At 52.3% G+C, this 19,210-nt stretch overlaps 11 protein-coding genes across 11 annotated transcripts; 7 read left to right on the top strand and 4 right to left on the bottom strand.

The window, feature by feature from the left end:
• The first annotated feature begins 1,561 nt into the window (after positions 1-1,561).
• Positions 1,562-1,891, top strand: BU25DRAFT_406435 (uncharacterized protein). The gene has a single exon (XM_033705278.1). It carries the CDS (start codon positions 1,567-1,569, stop codon positions 1,852-1,854), a length of 288 nt encoding a protein of 95 aa, XP_033566099.1. The 5' UTR covers positions 1,562-1,566; the 3' UTR covers positions 1,855-1,891.
• Positions 1,892-2,622: 731 nt separating this feature from the next.
• Positions 2,623-3,599, bottom strand: BU25DRAFT_406433 (Clavaminate synthase-like protein). The gene is made up of 2 exons (XM_033705277.1): positions 2,759-3,599; positions 2,623-2,711 (listed from the first exon to the last, which is right to left on the bottom strand). Exons 1-2 carry the CDS (start codon positions 3,590-3,592, stop codon positions 2,691-2,693), a joined length of 855 nt encoding a protein of 284 aa, XP_033566098.1. The 5' UTR covers positions 3,593-3,599; the 3' UTR covers positions 2,623-2,690.
• Positions 3,600-3,752: 153 nt separating this feature from the next.
• BU25DRAFT_474962 (Prefoldin alpha subunit) lies at positions 3,753-4,567 on the top strand (the record flags this gene model as incomplete). Its single annotated transcript, XM_033710918.1, has 2 exons — positions 3,753-3,789; positions 3,836-4,567. 2 exons carry the CDS (start codon positions 3,753-3,755, stop codon positions 4,282-4,284), a joined length of 486 nt encoding a protein of 161 aa, XP_033566097.1. The 3' UTR covers positions 4,285-4,567.
• Positions 4,568-4,684: 117 nt separating this feature from the next.
• BU25DRAFT_454288 (uncharacterized protein) lies at positions 4,685-6,841 on the bottom strand (the record flags this gene model as incomplete). The annotated part of the gene is made up of 4 exons (XM_033709857.1): positions 4,685-5,261; positions 5,313-5,711; positions 5,756-6,357; positions 6,410-6,841. The coding sequence occupies 4 exons, from the start codon at positions 6,839-6,841 to the stop codon at positions 4,685-4,687; spliced, it is 2,010 nt and encodes a 669-aa protein (XP_033566096.1).
• An 813-nt stretch (positions 6,842-7,654) lies between these two features.
• BU25DRAFT_406432 (mitochondrial ribosomal protein subunit L23) lies at positions 7,655-8,586 on the top strand. Its single transcript, XM_033705276.1, has 2 exons — positions 7,655-7,830; positions 7,889-8,586. The coding sequence occupies exons 1-2, from the start codon at positions 7,772-7,774 to the stop codon at positions 8,496-8,498; spliced, it is 669 nt and encodes a 222-aa protein (XP_033566095.1). The 5' UTR covers positions 7,655-7,771; the 3' UTR covers positions 8,499-8,586.
• Positions 8,587-9,032: 446 nt separating this feature from the next.
• Positions 9,033-10,240, top strand: BU25DRAFT_474950 (uncharacterized protein). The gene is made up of 2 exons (XM_033710917.1): positions 9,033-9,451; positions 9,501-10,240. The coding sequence occupies exons 1-2, from the start codon at positions 9,234-9,236 to the stop codon at positions 9,775-9,777; spliced, it is 495 nt and encodes a 164-aa protein (XP_033566094.1). The 5' UTR covers positions 9,033-9,233; the 3' UTR covers positions 9,778-10,240.
• A 673-nt stretch (positions 10,241-10,913) lies between these two features.
• BU25DRAFT_135736 (uncharacterized protein) lies at positions 10,914-11,340 on the top strand. Its single transcript, XM_033700554.1, has one exon. It carries the CDS (start codon positions 10,978-10,980, stop codon positions 11,227-11,229), a length of 252 nt encoding a protein of 83 aa, XP_033566093.1. The 5' UTR covers positions 10,914-10,977; the 3' UTR covers positions 11,230-11,340.
• A 111-nt stretch (positions 11,341-11,451) lies between these two features.
• Positions 11,452-12,347, bottom strand: BU25DRAFT_417685 (uncharacterized protein; the record flags this gene model as incomplete). Its single annotated transcript, XM_033707823.1, has 2 exons — positions 11,452-12,073; positions 12,136-12,347. The coding sequence occupies 2 exons, from the start codon at positions 12,345-12,347 to the stop codon at positions 11,452-11,454; spliced, it is 834 nt and encodes a 277-aa protein (XP_033566092.1).
• Positions 12,348-12,591: 244 nt separating this feature from the next.
• Positions 12,592-13,450, top strand: BU25DRAFT_406429 (uncharacterized protein). Its single transcript, XM_033705275.1, has 3 exons — positions 12,592-12,654; positions 12,732-13,136; positions 13,182-13,450. Exons 1-3 carry the CDS (start codon positions 12,648-12,650, stop codon positions 13,232-13,234), a joined length of 465 nt encoding a protein of 154 aa, XP_033566091.1. The 5' UTR covers positions 12,592-12,647; the 3' UTR covers positions 13,235-13,450.
• A 46-nt stretch (positions 13,451-13,496) lies between these two features.
• On the bottom strand, positions 13,497-14,495 carry BU25DRAFT_358284 (histone-fold-containing protein; the record flags this gene model as incomplete). The annotated part of the gene is made up of 3 exons (XM_033703607.1): positions 13,497-14,106; positions 14,170-14,333; positions 14,424-14,495. The coding sequence occupies 3 exons, from the start codon at positions 14,493-14,495 to the stop codon at positions 13,617-13,619; spliced, it is 726 nt and encodes a 241-aa protein (XP_033566090.1). The 3' UTR covers positions 13,497-13,616.
• A 1,878-nt stretch (positions 14,496-16,373) lies between these two features.
• On the top strand, positions 16,374-17,654 carry BU25DRAFT_406426 (uncharacterized protein). Its single transcript, XM_033705274.1, has one exon. The coding sequence runs from the start codon at positions 16,424-16,426 to the stop codon at positions 17,459-17,461; it is 1,038 nt and encodes a 345-aa protein (XP_033566089.1). The 5' UTR covers positions 16,374-16,423; the 3' UTR covers positions 17,462-17,654.
• The last annotated feature ends 1,556 nt before the right edge of the window (positions 17,655-19,210 follow it).

Raw genomic sequence — 19,210 nt, 5'->3', positions numbered from 1 at the left:
GCAGCAGTTGTCTGCTGTGCAGAGAACATGGACTGCAGCCACCCCAAGAGAGCAGCTTCAGGTCTCAAGGCCATCACGCAGATGCAGAGCACTGGGTGCGATCACCGAAGAATGCCAAATAGGCGACACGGACCACACATGTACACGGATCGACCAAGCCACGACTGTTAAACCGCGACAGGCCTCGAAGCTCCTCTCCATTTTCAAGCTCATCCTGGCTTGAATAGATCCGCCGAGCGTGGTGCCACCTGCCTTCAGATCATCATTATCAGCATTTCTAGCCAGTATTAGAACACTCCACTCCATATCATACGCATCGCACGCTTTCGGTAACGAACAATTACTCCGTTCCTGGACGAAGTACGACCACAATGCCGTAATGGATATCATTTGCAGCATGATCAACATGGCATGACACATTGCGATGGGTTCTCGTCTGATCTCTCTCCTCGCCATGCGCGAACCATTTTTCGGTGTCCCAGTGCATGTTTACATTGCATGGAATTGCGGGGTATATCGATAGGCCTGGGGTTTCTGCATCGTCGGCGCTTTATTCACCCCCATTTTTCTTCTTCAACTACAGATTGATTTTGTCGTTTCAATACATAGTTAGCCCCCATCCGTTTCATTGGCGGTACAGTTGGAATACCCGGTTTTGCACAAGATTCCCCATTTCCAATTATCTCGTATGGTTCATGCAGTGGCGTTCGTGTTTGTTTGCATGTAGGTGGGCAGTTGGTAGGGCACATAGAGGAAATACGAGTCATGGAGATGAGAGATGTTGATGGATTGTGGATGATGATGCATGGAATGGTGAAGTAGAGTCTTGGGAGAGCATAGGAGGGTTTCCTGGCCTTTCCCGTAATATTAATACCAATCGTTTCGCTTTCACAGCCATATCTTTGCACGGCCTATCTGAGGTTCACCATCGACATGCGACCGATCTCACAGTCTTGTCCTGCGCGTCATCACAAGGTCTCAACCTCGGCCTCAAGTAGGCCTTCAGTTCAACCCGGCTCTGCGGTCCCCGGGGACAGTCTTATTGCAGGGCACGGTGCGCACAACTCAGCGCAGAGTGCTCAAACCTTGTGCTTCTTCCCCAAAACCCAAACGTGGCTCTTACATCATCATCGTGGCACTGGGTTTAGTCACGAAACTAGTTGAACTTAGCCACGGTGCTGAAATGAGCGGAATCATGGATGGGTGGAGACTTGCGCCACGATCAAGTCTGTGAATAAGAGGGGAGAAGGAGGATGAGCCAATGCCAGACTGCGGCATCTTTCAAGCTGATCATGAAGTGTCACTGAGGGGGCCGCCACTGCGCTTATGGAGAGGAGCAGGCAAGGATATCGATGCGACCTCGAATCGGCAGGTCCGGTAGCTCAGATCTCGCATGTCGATCAGAGTTTGGAGATTCAGTGAGGGGTTGGATGCGCTCGGCTGCTTCCGGGCCAATCAGACAACTGCTCGTCCCCCAACCATTGAAATGGCAATCCCGCTCGTGTTGCAATGCAAAACGGCTCAGACACCCACTTCCCGTTGCATTTTGTCCGGATGTCAAGAGATATGATAACCGCAGGGCATTGCTTCGAGGAGGCAATCCTAGACTTGTTCACGAATCAAGATGATGGAAATTGCAAATATATCTGTAGCGTGGAGCCAATGATTCTTCGTTTTTCGAAGTCGAATACCGGCCAACAACAGCTTGAGCGCATGCTAGCGTCAGCCTCGTATGTTCGCTTGGAGATTATGTGGGCTTGTACATGTATCGAGGATATGGTAATTACAGTGTTCAACACTTGGTTTCGGGCTGGTGGGGAGAGGGTCTGGATGCAGGAGCACGCAGAAACGTAGGTGAAGGCAGCCGTGCCGTACCGCGTCCCGTACCAAGATACCAGCAGTGAAGGTAAAGATACATGCGACAACACCATACTCGATGGAGACAGTGACTTGCGCCCTGTTGAGACATTGATAATCTCCTTTCAAAAAGATTATGATTTGGCGGGAAAGATCCCCGGGGGCAGAAACTTTCTCATCGTGACGTGTCAATTGCTGGCACGTGAGGGCGTGAGTGCGCGTGCCGTGTTGAGTTTTTCGTGCCCTATCCTTATCCCTGCAAAGGTTGTTGCTGCTGATAACCTTAGGCCTAGGGCAAGCCTGCTTCGCTCCACGTGGAGTTCGCATCGGATGATTCTTGTCCTCGTGCTTGTTTCCATGATTGACGGATAAGGAAGCCGGAGCGAGCAGTAAGATCTGGTGTTGAATCTGCGACGAAGTGCAGGTGCCTTCTGGGCCTATCACTTACAACGTACTTGCTTGTTGGTACTAGGGCTCGGCAGTATCAAGTTTGGGGCATGACGGTCACACGAGTGGGAAGTAGTCGGTGCCCTGCTTTGTTGCGCTTGAATTCGATCGAATGAGGCAACGTGTGTCGATATTGAGTCGCGAATCCCCGTTGCGCAGTGACAGCACGCAGGTGGCTGTTCTGCATTTGCTGTGTAAGCACTCGTTGGAAGTGGCAGTGGTACGTGGCTGCCTCCAGTTTCGTTGGCTCGACCCGTCTTGCAGAAGCGGTGCGACGTGACTTCCTTCAGCTCTAATAGCTCATGCTGCCTTGCTAGTAGGGTGTATCGACGCTGCTAAGAACGTGAAGAGAAGGATTAAAGATTGGTCTAATGATGTAAAGTGCATCATCGAAACCACCAATTGACCTACATCATGTTAGCTCAGCTCTGCCGATGCATATATCTTCACTTACTGAAGCATTCGCACCCGATCCAATCCCTCGCACAGCATGCCACCAGCCAAGTGGAATGTAGAGTCCATCTCCAGCTGACAACTGAGCCTCGACACCTTCTATAGCTTCATCTTGGCCATCCCATACAGCCTCCTCAAGAGCCTTCATCTCGTCTCCAACCATCATCTCCTCGCCCCTCATGTTTGCCCTACCACCTCCACCAGCCCTCAGCCGTGCCCTCTCGTACACTCCACGTCCAATCTTCGGCCTCATCAGCCTAACGACCTTCTGCCCGGCCAGTTGTACGAACAGATTGGGATTGGGATCGCGATGTAGTGGTGTACGCGTCGGCGGTCTTCCCATCCACAGGCTTGAGGCGTAGATGTCGCCGCGACCGAGCTTGGTCAGGAGTGTAGGCGTGGGTAGGTCGGCCTGCAGAGGGGCCGGTAGGTCGGCGAGGGAGTGCTGCGCAAGGTATATACGGAGATCTGGTGTAGGAGGGCCGGTCATGTGTGCAAGAAGGAGCGAAAGGGGAGTTTCGAAGCGTTCGAACGTTGACGGTTCATTTGGAGCGGAGCGCGTGAGCTCAAGGGGAACGGTGGAGGCGCCATGTTGCTCTAGGTAAGAGGCACTGAGCTCGTATGAGGCTCCATCAGTTGTGGAAGGTATGAACCATTTCGATATGGCAGGCAGGCTACTAAAGTTGTTTCTAAACACCGCGGGCTCGTTCACATCGAAGCCCTTGATGTCATTGTTGACGGTGAGTTCGCGGCATTGTGCTTGGACGAAGCGCGCATGCGTTGAGTAGCAGCGTACATACGGTACTCTGAGCAGTATGCGACAAAATCTCGACATGAGACAGTGCTGTTAGGTATGACGATGCTCAATTCGAGAAGCTCGATGGAAGCGCGTGAGCACGTGTAGGCGTTCCCCACATTGCAGGGCAGCCCCGCCAAAAGCTGCCATACCAAACACCACGTCAATTGGCAGCACCGAGGGCTCTACGCAATACAAGATGGCCTCAAAACAGGGACAGCCAGGCTCTGGCCAGAGTATGTCTAGCACGCTGTCTGTGAAGGTGGCTCTAACATACCGCAGTCGATGTGACACAGCTCCCCGTCCCGCAACTCCAAGAATTGAAAACCCAACTCGACCGCGAACTCGAGCACCTGACCACCTCCTTCCAATCGCTGCGTACCGCACAAGCAAAGTTCCGCGACTGCCTGGCATCTATTGCGACCGGCCTGTCTTCTTCCACTGCCGAAAAGACGCTTCTCGTCCCGCTCACGAGCTCACTTTACGTGCCTGGAAAGTTGACGGATCACGAGCATGTCCTGGTCGATGTGGGCACCGGCTTTTTCGTAGAGAAGGACATTCCTGGCGCTAAAGACTTCTATGAGAGGAAGGTCAAGGATCTTCAGGACAGCTTGAAGGATCTGGAGGGTGTCGTTAACTCGAAGGCGCAAAATGTCAGGGTGGTTGAGGAGGTCATAAGATTGAAGGTCATGAATGCGCAGGAACAGGAGAGCAAGGGCAAGAGTGGATAAGGCATCGAGGGAAAGCAAAAGAGCAAGATCATGAGGGCTGTGCAGCCTGCGTAAAGTCAAGACATGTCGCACATCAGCCGCCAGGTCGAACACCGCGGCATCGAAGGCAGACGAAGATAGTTCTTTGTCAATGAGAGAGGGATCATCTTTCCAGAGTTTCACCATTGGCACCTTGTAGCTTGCCCTGGGGGTGTGATTGAGACGGTGAACTTCTTAGAGAGTACGAGCGAATGCGCCATTGATAATCTTCGCTCGGTATCGATTCACTCCTTAGCTTTTGGCCCAACTCATCGTACCCGGCAGGGACTCAACGCTTTGCAGACTATTAGATGGTACCTTCATCCTTCAGTCGTTCCTTGCTGAAGCCTTGCGGTGGAGCCGTCGAGGATCAGGATCAAGATCAGATTGGAATGCCTCCTTGACGCAGCGTCACCGAGCTGACGAGCTCGGAAAGACGCAGCAGTATGTTAGTCAAGGTGCGGATGCCTTCGTGAGATGGAACTCGTGGCAATCTCTCTGCATCACCGTCGAGGTCCAAATTACCGGCACCGAAATCGTCATCTTCCAGCCTGATTGAGGAGCCTCCATCATCCGGTAGGAAGGTTGCAATAGTATCGCTCCAGTTAGCTTGATGGCCAGTCTGCAGTCGCTCGAGCTCAGCGAGATGGGTGGCCCATTCGGTATGACGTACGGCGAGTCCCCAGCATGGCAAAGACTGTCCAGGGTACCACATTGCCGTGAGCTCGACCTTGTAACATGTTTTTTGGACACCAAACGAGTAAACCTTATCCAAACACCCATGCAGCATCAAAGCCTTGACACTAGGGCTTTGGTCCCACCGGGCGAAGCTCTGGGTTGAAGCCACATCATAGCCTGGTGTCATGACTGTTCGGTGCGCGAAGCCTGTGAGTACAGGAGGCACAGTTGACCGCGATATCGGAGTCATTGACTCTAAGGCAAAAGACCATGCCCTTGACCTAGTCATCATTAGTTGGTTTCAATAGTCAACAATACCATGGAGGACCTACTCTCCCAACTCCAACAAGTTGACATCCATGTTCACCTTCGCACCGCATTTGCCTGGCTCAAGTCTGTAGTACTTTGTGGCGGTCTTGTCGTACGAGCCTTCACCATCGTCTGTCCAATCAATCTGAACTACGATTAGGGTGCTCGGAGTGCTGATTGCAGCTGGGGACGGCGTCTGCTGCATGGGTGCTGGTCTGCCAACGTTACGAGTGGGCGGTAGGGCTTGCTTCTGGGCATTGTTGGGATCACGAAAGATCCAGGTTCCACGCAAAGTCGGACGAGTCTTCTCCAAGCTACCTGGTATGGTACCCCAATAGCCAGCAGATTTGATAGGCTCGAGAAAGTCGTTTGATTTGACGAGACGGTGATACAGTTGCGTTCCAAGCACGTTATCGAGAAGCCTGTGATGTTAGCCAAAGGTTGGGCTGAGGGGCGGCTTACGAACCATTTCTTGCATGCAAGGTCAACCTTGCCGTTGATTGACTTGATAAACTTCTCCTTGCCATGTTTCTTACCAACCTGATCCTCTCCTATCTTCTTCGAGTCGAGAGCGATACAACCGAGACGTACGACGAAGTCATAGGAGCCCCTCTCGTAGCTCACTGCTTCGAGCGCACGCTTGATAGGGTCCCGGATCTCTACCAGCTGAGTGTCGTGCAGGCCGTCTTCTTGAAAGCTCCCAGGCTGGTCCATTATGGGAGAAGGTAACAGGCGTGGGATTACTGTGTCGAAGCGGTTCGGCCACCAACTCTCGGCTCGAAGAAGTACGACGTCAATGCCTTCTCGCTCGTCAAGGACCATGTTCGTCGCTTGTTGGAGACTACATTTTTCAGTCCGTATCCTCTCAACCATAGTTTTGTAATGACCCTCGGCCGCTTCGACGTTGATGATGTCAAAACCGGAGATCTGTACACTGTGGTCCGGTAGGAGTGTCATCCAAACCCCATCCCGCTTCTTGATGTCGTTTAGAGCTTGCAGCTCGTTGCCAAACGCAACTCGGGGCGTGACCTCATGGCTGAACAGATCTTCGGGCCAGCTCATGGTTATCTGCAGATGCTTGTCAGCTGCGAATGTTCGAGTCAGCTCAGTAACTGCCTACCTTCACCCGTACAGGCTCACCCTCCTGCGATTCCGGTTCCGGACCCAGGAAGTATTCCATCCTCTCTTCTTCTTGTCGCTCGAGTTCTTCTTGATACCACTGCGCGTGATTGAAGGCAGGCGTTTTCGCCCACGCTGCCGCATCCGTGCTCTTTTCATCACCTCGAGCAATCCACTTGTTGATAGCAGCCGTAGCGCTCTTCGACCCTGCACCTACAAACACATCAAAGCGCTTGATTGTGGACTGATCCCAGTGTGCCACTACAATGCAGCCTGTATCCTTGTAGACGCTGTTGATGAGTGTAGCGCCCTCTCTCCTGTGCGTTGTGCGTCGATACTCTGCATGGACGGGAATTATTTGGCTGACCTTCTTCTGCTTGAGGTCGGACTCCGCGATGCCGTCTGGCCAAGTGAACGAACGGAACCGGTCCATGGCTGGCGATGCGCTCTATCCAGCGGTATGCTTTCGGGTGGTAGTTGCTGGTCGTGTAGTTCTGAAGAGGTGTTTGGGTTTCGTTGGGGTGAGAGGCGATCAGGAAGAAGAAGAAGCTGTGGTGAAGTCGAGGTGAACGTGAGTTTGGCAAGAGCGCCGGCAGCAGTACCTCGTAGAGCGACAGGGACAATGTCCGCTTTCGCTTCCAGGAGCTCCAGTCGAGCTTGAGGTCGCGATTTCAGGCTTATAAGAGGTCGTATGTGACAACGCAACCCGAGATGGCAGCAGGAAAAGACATCGCTGACACACAGGGAAGTCTAGCGTTATCCAAGGGAGTGCAGAGCAGTACGCGCACAACGAGATGTGGCAGAATGAGAGACAAGTGATAGGCAAACTGCGTCAGGGCAAGCTGCATACATGGCCTAAGCACTTCTTACTTTGGAAAGCTGTGTATTGAAGAGCAGGAGCCAATATCCATGACAGACCAAACAAGCACTTGAAGGTATCGACTCAAAGCTCCACAGCTTGATCTCCTATTGTGTAATGTACCTTATAGATCTAAACGGCGCGCGTCGACCGTGCTTCTTTCCATAGTTGCATCACAAGGAGATTGGCTGCCAAAGTAACCTCCTATGTTATCAGCTTGCAGCCATTGCAGAGTCTGGCAGTTGTTGTGCCATTTGGAAGCGCATTGTCTTCGAATCTGAGTTGATGGGTGAAGTGTGAGCACGTCTATGATGAACCTCGAGGTTCCTCAACTGCCAAGACGCGGAGTTCTGCGCACCTCCGCGATTTTCTGGACATCAACCATCACGCTCCACATCGCCGTGCAGGTGCTGTCAGCCAACTCGCCGCCTGAATTCTCGCCTCGAACCCTGTCACGCAGCCGATTCCCGCTACTGAATCCTCGCACAACCCACACAGCCCATCATGGACGCGATACCGATCTCGAAGAAGCTGATCGCTTTCGGCAGCAAAAAGATCTACCTGTATGTCGCGCACATCTCTTCGTACAATACGTAAAGCGGTGTTGACTTTAGGTCTCAGGCCCAAATTCACAGTCGCAATGGTGCGCACACCCGGCCTCTCACCATACCACGCGCGCTTCCTCGTTCCGCTCGACTTCTCCAAGTATGATCTCCGCGACTACCTCTACCACGCCTACAACGTCAAATGCTTCAACATTCGATCCTACGTCAAGCAGATGCCTATTCGCGACACGACACAACAGCCGCGCCACTGGTTCCGCCCCGACTCGAAGAAATACATGACAGTCGAGATGGAACAGCCCTTCGTATGGCCTGCGCTGCCAGAGGACATAAAGGCGTGGGGTATAGGACAACAGAAGTCAGAGATTGATCAAGCCGCCGAAGCCAACGGAATCGTGACCATGGAGCAGAAGAGGCAGAAGGCCAAGTCGTTGCGAGAGCAGGTCAAGGCGCTGCTGATGAAGAGGGAGCCTTTGATCGAGAAGAGCCTTGTACGGAAGAAGCGAGAAGGCAGAGAGCTTACACCGGAGGAGCTGCAGAAGGAGGAGGTCGCATTGCAAAAGCAGGCAGAAAATGAGAGGATGTCCGCATTGAAGTTCTGGGAGCAGAAGAGGACAGGGAAAGTGGTGCAGGCCGATGACTCCAGTCGTTACACGATCAAGGCATGAGCAAGACAGAAAGAGCTGTGTATATTTGGCTGTATCATATTGCATGGAATTGGAGCGCATCTTCGTTTGCATACTTCGCATAATGCCTGCTTGAGCTTCCACTAAGATTCACAAAGCAACCTGACCACCGAGCCATGTCATGTTTCCAAGGGTTGGAAGGGAAATGTTCGGAAACATTTGCTCCTCTACTATCAAGAATTAGGCCCATGTCCGAATCCGAGACCAGTGCCGCGTTGCGCTCTGGAGGTGGGTGAGGCAAATAAGCATGGAGTACTGACGCAACAGATCCTCGTTGCATAATGCAGGCACTCTTTCCGCGCTCCAGGTCTGCTCCTGCGTCCAGTGTTCGACCGCACACCACCCCTCAAGCTATGGTGCAAGGCTGAGCCGGGTAACAGTGTTCTGCAGCTCTCCGTTTGCCCACTTCATCAGGATGACACGCCTTCTTCCCTTCGCGCCTCTGCAGTCCTCGTCCCTCGTCTCCACTCTAACATGCACCCTCTATCATGTCCTTCGGGATCGCAGTTGGCGATCTTATCGCAGTCGGCAAGCTTGTTGGCGACATCATCAACAGCCTGCAATCCGTAGGTGGCGCGCGTTCGAACTACCAGGACCACCACCAGCAAGCTCAAATGGTCATTTGGACAGAAGGACGATGTTAAAGGGCTTCAGACTTATCTGAGTGTGCACACTGGGACGGTCAACATACTACTCGCTGAGCATGGCCTCGAACCTATGCACATCGCCGAAAAGACGTCCGACGCACACAGCTCACAAGCCCGTGACCAACTCTTTGCGACGCAGGGTATCCTTGTGGACATGAAGCAGAGTGCGTCTTCGCAAGCTCGAGCGTTGTGCAACGTACAATCCATGCTTGGTGATCTGCACCGTCTCGTTGTAGGGGAACTAAAGACGTCGTGGGAGCATTTTGGACCGATGATCACCAATGTTTGGTACGTACGCTTCATCTTTCGGTCATACTTTTTTGACGGTATGCTCCAGTGTTTCCACGCAACAGATCTACAGGGTCGTGCTCGAAATTCGTGACCTATTAACAGTAGTTGATACACGCTGGACACATTTTCAAGCGCCTCTTGTGGTTGAAGATGTTTTAGGCTACAAGTTTCCGGTTCCGTCCGAGTACGATTTCGACTTGCTGGATACGATCATTCGTCAGCGCTTTAGATCGGGCATTGCATCGAAAGACATCATTGCTGGAACTACGAACTGTGTCACACGAACGACAGATCCCGTACGATCTCTGCAGCATCCCGATTAACCCCTGGTACCTCGATAATTATGGCGATAGTAGTACTTGCCCCAGAGTTGAAAAATAGAAGATGTCCCATGCCACACTGCGGGTCTGTAGAAGCGTCGTGCTTTCCGGGCGGCGGATATGTATGGTATGGCTATCTCCAAAGCAATTCACGCGTTCGAAGCCCTCTGCCGAAGCCTTCCCAGCTCTAGATGCAATGTCTGGTTCGACCAGACAAAGAAGCAATGTGACACCCTCGACAGGCTCGCTGAGGCAACAGAATGTCTGGGCACATTCGATGATGCGAGCCATACAACCCAGACTTATAACGAACGGAAGAAGAAGAGGAGGTCAAGCGAGGACGACACGCATGGATATAAGTCGTTTAGAAATGTCAAATGGTCCATGGACGACACCGCTTCTGCTGATCTAGTAGTACAGCCCACTACTGCTTCAAACACGCTTTCGAGAGTTCTAGAAGATCCCGTCGCCGTCCCTCAAGCAAGAGATTCCATGGGGCTCAACGATGCAGTCAGCTACGTAAATCGTGTCAAAGCCACATGCGGTCACGAGAAATCTAGAGAATGGTTGGAGTTGCTGCAGGCATATCGGCTAAAGGAACTTCCGATGCAACAACTACTCGATGGTGTTCATATCATGTTCCAAAGGTACCAAGATCTCTGGACCGGCTTTAAAGACTTCATACCAGAAGACGCGTTGGCTGACGACGAAAGTCGTCAATAAGGGTTGCTAGCTCTCAGGTGTCTGATGAAAGTGAAGAATCTGAAGCGGATTGGGTCGCAGGAATAATTGAGTTTGAGGATGATTAAGATGATGATGACCGAACGACAAATAACGAAGAAACTTCTGATGAAGGCGAAGGCTCCGAGGACGAAGGATTGTACGAGAATGAAAATGACCTAAACGATGATACTAGATAGGGTAACCAATATTCCGAGTCAAGAACGACATTTATGACGCTCTGGCCGAAGACCACTGACGTGAGCAGTCCTCATGTGGTGATAGACCGACAACGTGTGAAATCAGCCTACATTCGCTGTGGACACGCCTATTGTGGAGATTGTGGGACCAAGATACTATGACCGTTGAAACACTTGATGGTATATGATCTAAGTCATCTGTCATCATATCGAACACCGTATCGAGGTCTCCCTCAGCTCCAGCTTTGCCTTCTGACCTACACATCTCTTCGACAGGAGTAGCATGTTGCACAGATTTAGAATGATACTCCTGTCGTCGCCAGCCCCAAGCCCAACACCAGGGTCATCTTTCCTAGCGTGCTCTGTCGTCTGGCCACTACTGTCTCCTCAAACCGGTGTGCTTCCTCTACTGCAAGATGATGCCTCGGCCTCAAGTCTGGGCTCCTGCTCGCCTTTTCCTTTCCTTGACACACGCATGCCCGCGCATATCTGCGCGATGGTCGAGATTGGCGTTGCAAGCAGGTGTCCTGCCTGACATCTTCGGTTTAGCCGCAACACTATGACGATGTCACATCCCTTTTGCTGCTGATCACTCGACACTGAATTTGGCTCGCCGCCTGTCCAGTTGGAGATTGCTCCCTGCAGCTCTAGTCTCCAGTATGCAACCAGGTCGTAGTGCAGTTATGACCGTGGGCTATAAGATGCATTCACAGCAATACGACTGCAGGCGTAACTTCTAGCGTGGCCCTGGACAGTCTCATGATGGACCAGACAAGGTGCCATGGTTCCCTCTGCTTGCAAAGCCCCGACCTCCACCTCTTGCAGGCCCACGGGGTTCGCGGATAGGCTTCTCTTGCAGGCTTGGTGTGCCTGGACGACTACCTGGGCGACTGCCGCCATCTTCTTTCCTTTGTATGTAGACCGACCCGGGCTTGGGCGCATATGACGGTTCGAACAGTTGGCGTCCACTCGGCGCTCTCGCTCGTGCAGGTGACTGCTCGTTGCTCGACCTAGGCTGGCTGTCTCTTCCGCCTCGTCCTCGTCCCTTCCCACGCGTGGACTTACTCGGCGAGTTGCTGCGCGACTCTTCTGAGGCTGCTGGTGAGCCAAATATGCGTTCTCGTGCTTCAGCGTACTTGCGCTCCTTCTCTGCGCGCTCTTTCGCTGCTCGAATCTTCCTCTCTTCAAAGTCTGCTGCCGCCTTCTTCTGTCGCTCCTCTTCACTGTCATCATCGTCTTCGAGGCTCAGCCCAGCCATACCACCATTTCGAGAGAGCACCTGGGGTGTAGGTTTGCGCGCAAGGACGGTGACGGCAGGCTTGAAGGAAGGTTGCACGGGTGGGTTGTGCGTTTGGAGGAAAATCGGTTCTGGATTCTCGCTGTTGCGACCACAGTTAATTTTGTCCATGTTCAAGGAAAATGGTGAGTGGGGTAGACGAACGCAGACTCCCATATTTCGCGATTGAATTGAGCATGTCGTGCTCTTCGCTCGGCTTTGGAGAGTTTGACAGGCTTTGTGCCTTCTGGCTTTGCTTCTTCTTTCTGCCAAATGTGAGCATATGTCATTGTATGCAGGTAGAGAAACTGTACATCCGCAAGTGATTCCCAGTCGTCGTCCCATGCATCAGCAAGTGCGCTCTTCTTTGCAGACATTGTAGTAGACTATGGGACGTGCAAGCTATTTTCGGTAGCGCTTGGAAAGAATATAGCGTCTTGGATCATAGGATTTCCTCTGTACAAGGAGGGGTGTGAAGAAATGCGGAGCCACACATGCATGGAACATCGAGCATTCGAGCGGACGCTACTGCCGCTTAGCACGGGAAGGCTAGTGAGCCGCGGCTTCCCTTACAACTGGAGCTATGACATACACTTGCTGCCTCCTGCGAACAAACATAACCGCACCTTCACCGCCGCTCAATCAGGAATACACACAAACACACAAGAGCCTTCAATATGTCTGGTAAGAGTCGCGTTATTCTCTCAACTCATCACTGCCCAGTATGTCCAAACGAGTGCGCCTGCTAACCCCAGATCCAGACCAAGACTCGACCATGCACTCCTCCCCAGACATGGCCGCAGACGACGATGAGATGTTCCCTGACGAGGGACTTCCCTCTACGCCGCGCAACGCAGCTTCACACGCCCTGAACGCGGGCTCTGAGCTCTCACCACCCAACTCGCAAGGCCCCGTCAACCTACCCCGCGGCGACAGCTTCACAGCAACAATCGCCTCCAACGTGAACGAGAACGGCAAGCGGCCTCTGTCGTTGAACCCAGCTTCTACCCCGAACGATACAGGGGTGACACACACAGATCCTGAGACTGGATATCAGTGGTCGAAGGCGGAGGATCAGCCAGGGTTTGAGTGGAAGAACCAGAGGGCGAGGGAAGACGAGATGAGGGCGCTGGATCAGATCATTGACAAGGGGTCGCAGATCAGGGGTGAGCCTTGAACTGGATTTCGTGAGAATTTGCTGACAGACGCAGCTCGCTACGGCGACCCTCTGGACGAGAGCGTGCCAGCCAAGTTCAAGCGCTGAAGGATGCCACGCCACCATCTAGAATAGCCACTGAACGACGATCGGCGATACTGCCAGCACAGCCAAAGCATCCTTACGACAACGTCCGCAACACTACAGGCAGAGTCGCGATCTAAGGATGGTTGGGCCTCATGCGCAAGGATTTGAAGGAGGGCTCGTGCAACGACCTCGAAGATACGCTGCAACGAAACGCAGAGGCATACACGGCTTTATGAGCACAAATGAAGATGAGAAATGACTTGTATCTCCACGCATTGTGATCCCTTGAGTTTGTGCAAAGCGCCCTCGAGGTGCTTCATCTGATTCAAACTGTTCCATAGCTCTTCAGCCAAAAACGCCGGTATATGCATGCTCACAGCGCACCAATTATCTGTCGGTAAACCTAATCACTCTCATCTCCATCTGCCACCTCATCTTCTTCCTCCTTCTCCTCTCGCTCCTCAAGCGGATCCTCAGTCAAACCCTCCTCCGGCGCCTCATCCTCAACAATCTCATCATCCTCCACCTCCTCATCCTCAACATCCTGCGTCTCATCCACACCCTCCTCATCACTCCCCTCGCCCACCTCCCCATCCAACCTCGCCTTCTTCGCCCTGGGCTCCTCGTCCTCAAGCCCCGCAGGCCCGGCACTCATGAAGCTTGTCCCTCCATTTGTGATCTCCGAGACACCGTCCGGGTCATTCTTCGCCCTCTTCTCCTCGCGGATCTTCTTGCGGTAAGTGTTGCGCTTGTCGGCTTGTATGCTTGTAAATTTGTTCACTTCGGCTTCGAGGCGCGGCAGCATGAATTCGAATTCTAGTTCGCGCATCGCAGCGAAGACGTCTGAGGGCATTACGGATTTGCGCCCGCTGCGGAGGGCTTCTTCTGCGGCGCTGTATAAACGTCGTTAGCATTGCGTCTCTGTGAGATTGGAGTGTGGAGTGAAAATGACGTACGCAGATGTGAGGTAGTTGACGAATACTGTTGCGCCTTTCGACATGGCGAGGAGTGCATCTTTCTGGATTTGGGTGTTGGGTGGTAGTACGCCTTTTGCGAGGCGTTGGACTATAGATTTGGGAAGATTGAGGTCTTCGACGCTCAAGGTATCGTCTTCTCGGGGCTTAGGTGGCTTGGGTTCTTTGTAGACTTTTTGTGGTAACGGTGAAGGTGGTGATGCTTCGGTAGGCTCATCGACGGGTGATGCAGTTACTGGAGCTGCTGTAGCTGCTGGTTCTGTCTCCTCGACCGGTACTGTGGGTAGGTTGCTTCTACGGGGCGGCATTGTGAATGTGTGGAGGGTTGTGGGCGCGTCACCGGTGGTAGAGAATTATGGGAGGGGTCATATGTGAAGGTGTTGGTGATGGTGTCGGTGCACCGACAATTGCTAGACCCTGACGCGTGAAAGTCGCGCCGCGGGCACTTGGCGATCTTCCATGTCGCGAAGTCGTGTGCAGGCTGTAATTAACGTACATTTGCATACCTTCTAGACATCTTTGAAATTCAAACAGAGATGCTCAGATTGCTGAGAAAGTATTGTTTGCAAGTTGAAAATTGCATTATATCTTTGGGGTTTGCAGCTGTCGCATTGGCCTACTGTTGTCTATACCATGAAGGTCAAATCTATGAGAGGTTTAACATTGCCATGATAGATAGTAGAACAAGCTACACTTGAACCTAATCTTTGACTTTTGTGCTCCAGCTTGTGGGATGCATTATCAATGTACCGGCAATCGATATCTAGCCACGTGCTCCAAGCTCGACCCACTCTTCACGATCTTCCGGAGTGGATCGCAGTTTCTCCACACTCCACGGCCGACTTGACCTCCAACATCAACCGGCTCTTGCGTGGGCATCCCATTGTTGTTTCCCCCTATGGCGCTCGACGCGAGCTTCATGGCGGAGTGGCTGCCAAGCTGATATACGCGGTGGACCTCCGCATCCACCGGTTTGTTCTCTGGCGAGTCGGTCCGCGCGGACATCTTGGGCGCCAGCCAAGGCGGTACTGGAAAATGCATCAATGCAGTCCCTCTCTAGAAGCGAGCCGTAGCCCTGGGCACCGTTATGGCAGGCGGCTCATTCAACGCCGCTTGTTACCCCTCCAACAACAAAGGGCAGGGCTCAGCTGGTGGTCAAGAGCAGTTGCTACAACGTCAATACTTTTACCAGCTCTTGAAGCAATGAAACATGGGGAAATAAGATCATGGATTACTTGTGGGTACGAATGGGTACTTGCAATCCCACCGCAACGGTCGATACCAGCCTTGTCACACATCGCGGGGTGAACCTGGGGTGCTAGGGTGGCTTGCTCCAGACCTTTGGCCAAGGCCACCTCGTTTCCTTGGCCGCTGCCCCAGAAAGCACGTCTTTGGCGGGAGAACACCAACTCGAAGACACAGTCCGGACTATTGACTCGTCTCAGCTAGTAAGAGGGATTTAGAGCGGAGCGCCAACCCGTCGTTGTGAGTGTGAGCCAGCAGTGGACCGACAACATGGTCGTGCACAGCTGCCGCGATGACTTGTACAACGCAGCTTAAGCAGTACCGGGTAATGCATGTTTGCAAGTCCTGCTCCTAGACAGTTCCCTGGCTTCACTATGTTCTCAGGAGATCGTTAAGATGATTAAACCAAAAGCAATCAGAGGTAATGTTATAAGCAACTACTTATCTGCTCAGCCTCTTTCCAGGATCTAGTGTTCTTTGACCTTTCTGTATCTCTTCTCTCACTGCATGCCTAGTAATCCCACATTACTTGGCGCTGCCTACCACCCCGGCAAACGTTCTCCCAGCCCGGACAGGACCGAATACCGCGTGCCTGACCGTTGGGCGAATCACTGGCGTACCTTAGGATCTTTATATCTTAGACCGGTCCCTGCGCTGCTGATCTCCAGCCTAGCAAACATCCAACATGGCCGTACCGACACTTCGCATTCTGATCGATGGGGATAGCGACAAAGTGTATCGTCGAGGTGACAAGGTCACTGGCAGGGTCGCATTCATAGCCGAAGAGCAGGAGCACATCGAGTCATTCAAGCTCGTCTTCGCCGGCAGCTGCGTTACGAAAACGACACGACCTTCAAACGATTCACATGCGAGAAAGGATTTCGAGGAGCGGATACGCTTCTTCAACTACGAGCGGGAGGTTGTACCGCGCTCCACTCTCAGTCCAAACAAGTATTCATGGGCATTCGAGTTTACGTTCCCGGAAGCCACCATGCAATCCTACAAGCGGCTCACACGCGGTGCCCATTACCTCCGAGAACCACATCCACTGCCACCTTCCTTCCAACTCAAGACCAGTGTGCCAGGAGGCGCAGCCCAAATATGCTACTTCGTTCAAGCACGGCTAGTACTAGGTGGATCGAAAGGCGTACGGAAGGTGAAGCAAATGCTATCGTACCGGCCCACCTCGCGCGAGAACCTACCTCGGGAGCCAAATCTGACCACCGGCGTCCTCTACGGCCAGATATGGAAACCCTCTAGGAGAAGTGAAACTCGGTCGACGGTCGATAAGGTCTTACGACGGTCATCAAATAAGCCGCCAAGCATTCTACCTACGATTTTCTACCCAGAGAAGATCGCACCCGGACAACACATCCCACTCTCGATCTCCCTGTTGAACAGTCGGGATCGTATGAACGAGGCACAGGTAGAATGCATCATCGACTCACTATCCGTCACAATCTCAACATACTCGACAACAATGTGTGGCCACACCCTCACACAACCGGAAGACATTGTCTCAAAACACGTCAACTGCATCGCAAAGACCAACATGAATAAAGTCCTCCCATTCAACAAAACAGCTCGTTTGACCACCAACTTCAGCCTCGTCAACGACGCCGAATGCGTACCCACCTTCAAAACGTACACCATTACAAGGCGGTACATGATGGGTGTCACAGTCGGCATCAAGTTCGAGGGCCAGCATTTCACGGTGCGCCACAGCACTCCGCTTGAGATTCTTCCTCGTGCTCCTCGATCGTCGTTACCTCCGTCTTTCGAGGAAGGTGAGGAGGCAGAACCACTCCCAATATACACACCGAGGCAGCCCTCGAGGGAGTTTGCGCCGGATTACGAGTCCATTTACGCTCTTTCCCGCACGTCTTCTACCTCGGGATCCCTTGCACGCTGGACAACTACGGGTTCGAGTATAGCTTCGGGGAGCTCGACACCGACGACTGAACCTTCTACACCTGCTTCTGAGGTCGACACGCCGGTCTACATACGTCAAAACGGTATAAGTACTTGAGATGCCTAAGGGCGGGAAGAAAAGAATCATTGTCCTGCAATGTGCTACATTTCATGCAAGACTACGCTGTGGTGCCATTTGTCGCTCTGTCATAGTATACACAACACGTACTTGGACTCTGAGCGAGGTCGAGGTCGCCGGGCCTTGAACTTCAAGCGATGAAAGGGGAAGGCAGAGACATACGATAGCGGGTGTTTGCTAGTGATTACCTACGTACTCGTGAGTAAGTAATGATCTGTCAATACGTCGCCTAAGTAGGCTGACCGAACGGGAAGCCTCGGATTAGAACATGTTGTTCAATATGCAATCCACATCATTTTGCAAACGTCCACGGTGTTACCGATGCTTAATGCACCTGTGCAGGAGAAAACAAACAAAGCCAAACAGATCAGCATTATCAGGTTCATGCTTACTTTTTCTGCACTAAATCGTCATATGCTCGAAGAGGCTAGGCAAAGCTTCAGTAGCTTCAGCCTTGTCAGGCTCAGCCTATCGTTGTCAAGTACCCTTACCGCCTTGTACAAACACAATAACTGACTGACGCTCCATCCCCCTCTCCACCCTCACCCACAATATATACACCACTTCCATCAAATGGCTATTCCCGGCTGCTCAAGCTATACCCAGGCTCCCACGAGGCTGGGATTGTATGTGATTTAGAAGTCACTGCAATCGACGAGGCTATCGACACTTACGAAGTGGTATTGTATGTTTGGGTGACCCAAGCACCAGGAGCGGACTTTGGTGCAATGGTAGCCACGTGACTGTTACATTCTGTCTTGCGGATGGGCTTCAGACGTTCCAGCATGCTAGTCAAGAGGGTCTGCTTTGGGCAGACGCTATTTGCATCAATCAGACTGATTTGAAAGAGCGAGGATCCCAGATACGGCAGATGGCTCTGATCTTTGAAAACGCAAAGCGAGTTCTCGCATGGATTGAACGTGATCTTGACAGCACTGCCGAGCATTGCTTTCAGCTCATAGTTGAAGTCAACAGATATCTTGATTCTCTGTTCTCTTAACTGGACGGGATTGAGAACCCTGGTAATGTGCAACTGAGCACAGGGTTCTTCCAAAGCATTGCAGACCTGAACACTGAGTCCAAACTGGGCGGTTCTTGAGATGAGCTGGTTCCGTCGGGTTTGGATTGTTCAGGAGGTCTCTCTCGCAAGATCCTGTGAGGTTTGGTGGGGTAATCACACAATTGATGCGGCACAAATATTCGAGTTCGCTATATGGCTCTGCTGGAGAGACGACCTGCACCACCTCGGCACAAAAGCCAACTACACTGTACAAATGCAAGTCTTGAATGACTTGTTCACCAACATCTACTCAAAATATGCAACGCCAGTGTCATGACGGGATTCACTGCCACCTTTGCAACGGACTGGGCAGAGGTGGTTGCACTCCACGTTCACCAATATCATTACAATAGGCGCACGTCTGGCCACCACCGATCCTCAGGATCACATCTTCGCATTCCTAGGAAGTCCTCTCGCCAGGGGTAATGACGGCCAGGCAATGATTAGCCCAAGCTATGAGAACTCAAAAGACGAGGTTTCCTTGACGTCACAATCGCATTGCTACGGCACAGTCACGAGCGACTGTGCATGCTTGCTCGAGTGAAACACCTGTCTGTTTCGAGCCTCTTGGATTCTACGGCGCCCACGTGGATTCCACGTTGGGACATCAAGCGCTCCATGAATGTCATAGGGGACTCAGATTATTGGTACAGTGCAGGAGGAAGCAA

Source organism: Macroventuria anomochaeta (assembly GCF_010093625.1).
Source record: "Macroventuria anomochaeta strain CBS 525.71 unplaced genomic scaffold BU25scaffold_3, whole genome shotgun sequence".
NCBI lineage: Eukaryota > Fungi > Ascomycota > Dothideomycetes > Pleosporales > Didymellaceae > Macroventuria > Macroventuria anomochaeta.
Note: the sequence above shows the minus strand (reverse complement) of the source record. Positions and strands in the feature narration are given on the sequence as shown.